The sequence below is a fragment of the Penaeus chinensis genome, chromosome 41, assembly GCF_019202785.1.
Source record: "Penaeus chinensis breed Huanghai No. 1 chromosome 41, ASM1920278v2, whole genome shotgun sequence".
In the NCBI taxonomy this organism is placed as follows: domain Eukaryota; kingdom Metazoa; phylum Arthropoda; class Malacostraca; order Decapoda; family Penaeidae; genus Penaeus; species Penaeus chinensis.
This window is the reverse complement of record NC_061859.1, coordinates 27445976-27448475: the sequence shown is the minus strand read 5'-3', so window position 1 is coordinate 27448475 and position 2500 is coordinate 27445976. Positions and strand designations below refer to the sequence as shown.

The 2500-nt window shown below is 53.8% G+C and overlaps 1 protein-coding gene across 1 annotated transcript in view; it reads left to right on the top strand.

Annotated features, from left to right (window-relative positions):
* LOC125047463 (histone-lysine N-methyltransferase trr-like) overlaps positions 1-1707 on the top strand; it is an 8524-nt gene extending 6817 nt beyond the window's left edge. Inside the window, exon 4 of the mRNA XM_047645674.1 lies at positions 1-1707. This exon is cut by the window's left edge and continues 1726 nt beyond it. Within this exon, the coding sequence (XP_047501630.1) occupies positions 1-1360 (1360 nt within the window). The 3' untranslated portion in view covers positions 1361-1707.
* Positions 1708-2500: the final 793 nt, after the last annotated feature.

The following is a 2500-nucleotide window of genomic DNA, read 5'->3' as shown; positions in this document are numbered from 1 at the left end:
CAACACTGCAGCCAAGGTGCAGGTAGTGTCCTGCACAACGCCCATTCTCCAGGAAGCCTCCCCGCCGCCAGCGCCTCAGCAGCAGCAGCAGCAGCAGGTGATCCAGCAACAGGCTCACATCATCTCGCCCCAAGGAGTGTCCAGAACAGCCACAGTGGTCCACCCAGGCATGGCCGCAGTGCCCCGGGCAGCCGGTGTAGTGCAGCAACAGGTGGTGAGACAGGTGGTACCAGTGAGCCAAACCCATGTGTTGAAGGATGCAGGGGCAGCCACACAGGTGGTAACATCCAGTGGAAGCCAGCAGCAGACAGTGTACCAGCGTGTAGGCGTGCCGCAGCGGGTGTACAACCAGCTGGTGACAGCCACTTCCAGCGCCCCTGCCACGACATCGGTGCCCGCCTCCCAGCACACGCTCGCTACCACAGTCGTCAATGCCAACCAGCAGGTACAGGGAGCACTCCAGCACGCAGTGGTCCAGAAAGCCGCTACGAGTGGCACTCCACAGACAGTCAGCTTCCAGGCCACGTCACCAGGGGGCCAGCAGCAGCAGTTTGTGGTGCAGCAGCGTGTGGTGCCAAGCAGCCAGGTGACAACCCAAGCGACGCCGACAGTGGTCCAGCAGGGCACAGGCGGAGCGACCACAACCTTCAAGCCCATGGTCATTAGTCAGGGCGTCCAACAGGGTGGTCAGCAGGTGGTGCGGGTCGCCCACACGCCCGTCATACAGCAACAGCAGCAGCAGCAGGTAGTGAGGTTGCAACACGCGTCGCCCACGAACACCACGCAAAAGCTGGTTCAGATAGTGCAGCCCGGAGGTGCAAGGCAGGTGGTTCAGATGGTGCAGCAGGTGGTTGCCACGCAGGCGCAGGCCACGGCAGGTCATCAGGGCCTCATCTACGTGCAAGGGTCGGGTCAGGTCATACAGCAGCAACCTAAAACGTCAATAGGGACCATCCAGCAGAGTCTGGCACAGCCGCAGCAACAGCAGGTGGTGGTGGGCCAGGTGGCACAGCAGCAGATCTTGCAGCAGCAGCAACAGCAGCAGGTGGCAGTGCAACCTCAGCAGCAAATAGTACAACAGCAGCAGATTCTGCGACACCAACCACAAGCCACACACCAGGTGACGCAGCAACAGGCTGTAGTCCAGCAGCAGCAAACCGTAGTGCAACAGCAACAGCCTGCACCACAGCAGCAGCAGACGCAGCCACAGGTACAGCAAGGTCGGCTAGTGTTACTGAGAACCAATCAAGGAGAGCAGGTGTGTCTGCAGCATGCGGACGGGAGGGTGTCGCTGCTGTCCCAGGAGCAGCTGCAGGCAGTCATCAGAAACGGCTCGAGTAAGGCTGCCCAGCAGACGTGAGAGGAGACTGCGGCTGGGAGAAACAGCAGAGAAGAGTGACGTTGCTCCAGTGATATCATGACCTGACAGCCGGTGTTGAAACAGGAGAGATCATGCCGGAGTTTTTTTCCTTTTTTGTTTTGTTTTGACGAGGTGAAGTTGTTTATTACAATAGTGCGTGTGTGTATCGTGTGTGTGTTCACGTGCAAATGCGAAAGGCTCCGGCTAACGAGATGGAATTGTGTTCCCCAAGGTTAATCGTCACAGGAAGAGGAAAAATCACATTTTGACGTTGTATGTATATGATTTTATTCTGAAATGGACCTCTGTTGTAGTAGACGTCTTTTACAATTAAACTAAAAATTATTTGTATGCTTACACCATTCCACCTACCATAGCACCAAAACGGCCAAATGCTACAGGAACTTCGGCCAAGACGGAAATTCAAAGGAGGTTTTCTGGACGCTCACCCACCCACCACTCTCTCCGCCTCTCACCGTGGCGTCCTGGACGTCTAATTGTGGAAGTAGGACTTCTAGTGAGGGTCGCCAGTGCATGAAAACTCGAGTGAAAATGAAAGACGTGTTTAGTTTTGTACTCTCACTGCAACCCGTGTGTTAGGTTTGTACTCGCGCTGCAGCCATGTAGTGTTCTCGACTTGTCATATCTCATCCTACTGCTCGCTGTGACGGACTATTGAGGGGAACATGGAGAGTGAACTTTATATTTATACGTATTTATTTAATTTATATTTGTTTTCCTCTCAGATAACCACGTGGTAGGAAAAGAGCGATAGGGGGAGGGGGTTCTAACCCACTAGGACGCCAAGTTCATGCAGTAGCAACAGCGTCGTCTCTGTGGCGTACAGATCATCTGTGCATGAGTGTGTCAGACTTCCACAGGATAAGACAATAACGGTGAAAAAGCAAAGCAATTGTTGTGATTGCACCATTCGTGTAAAGGTAATTTACTTCACGGTTTAAGGTCACAAGGCCCAAGTAGACGGAGGGAAGGTTTGGAACCGCAGTACCATTGCAATACACCCATTTTTACAGCATCACACTCGCCATTCCATCCATTACAGAGCATTGTACAAGTTATTGTGGGTTATTCTCAGTTGGTATTTAGGTTGCTACGGATGCGCTGGGTTGGGACCACGAC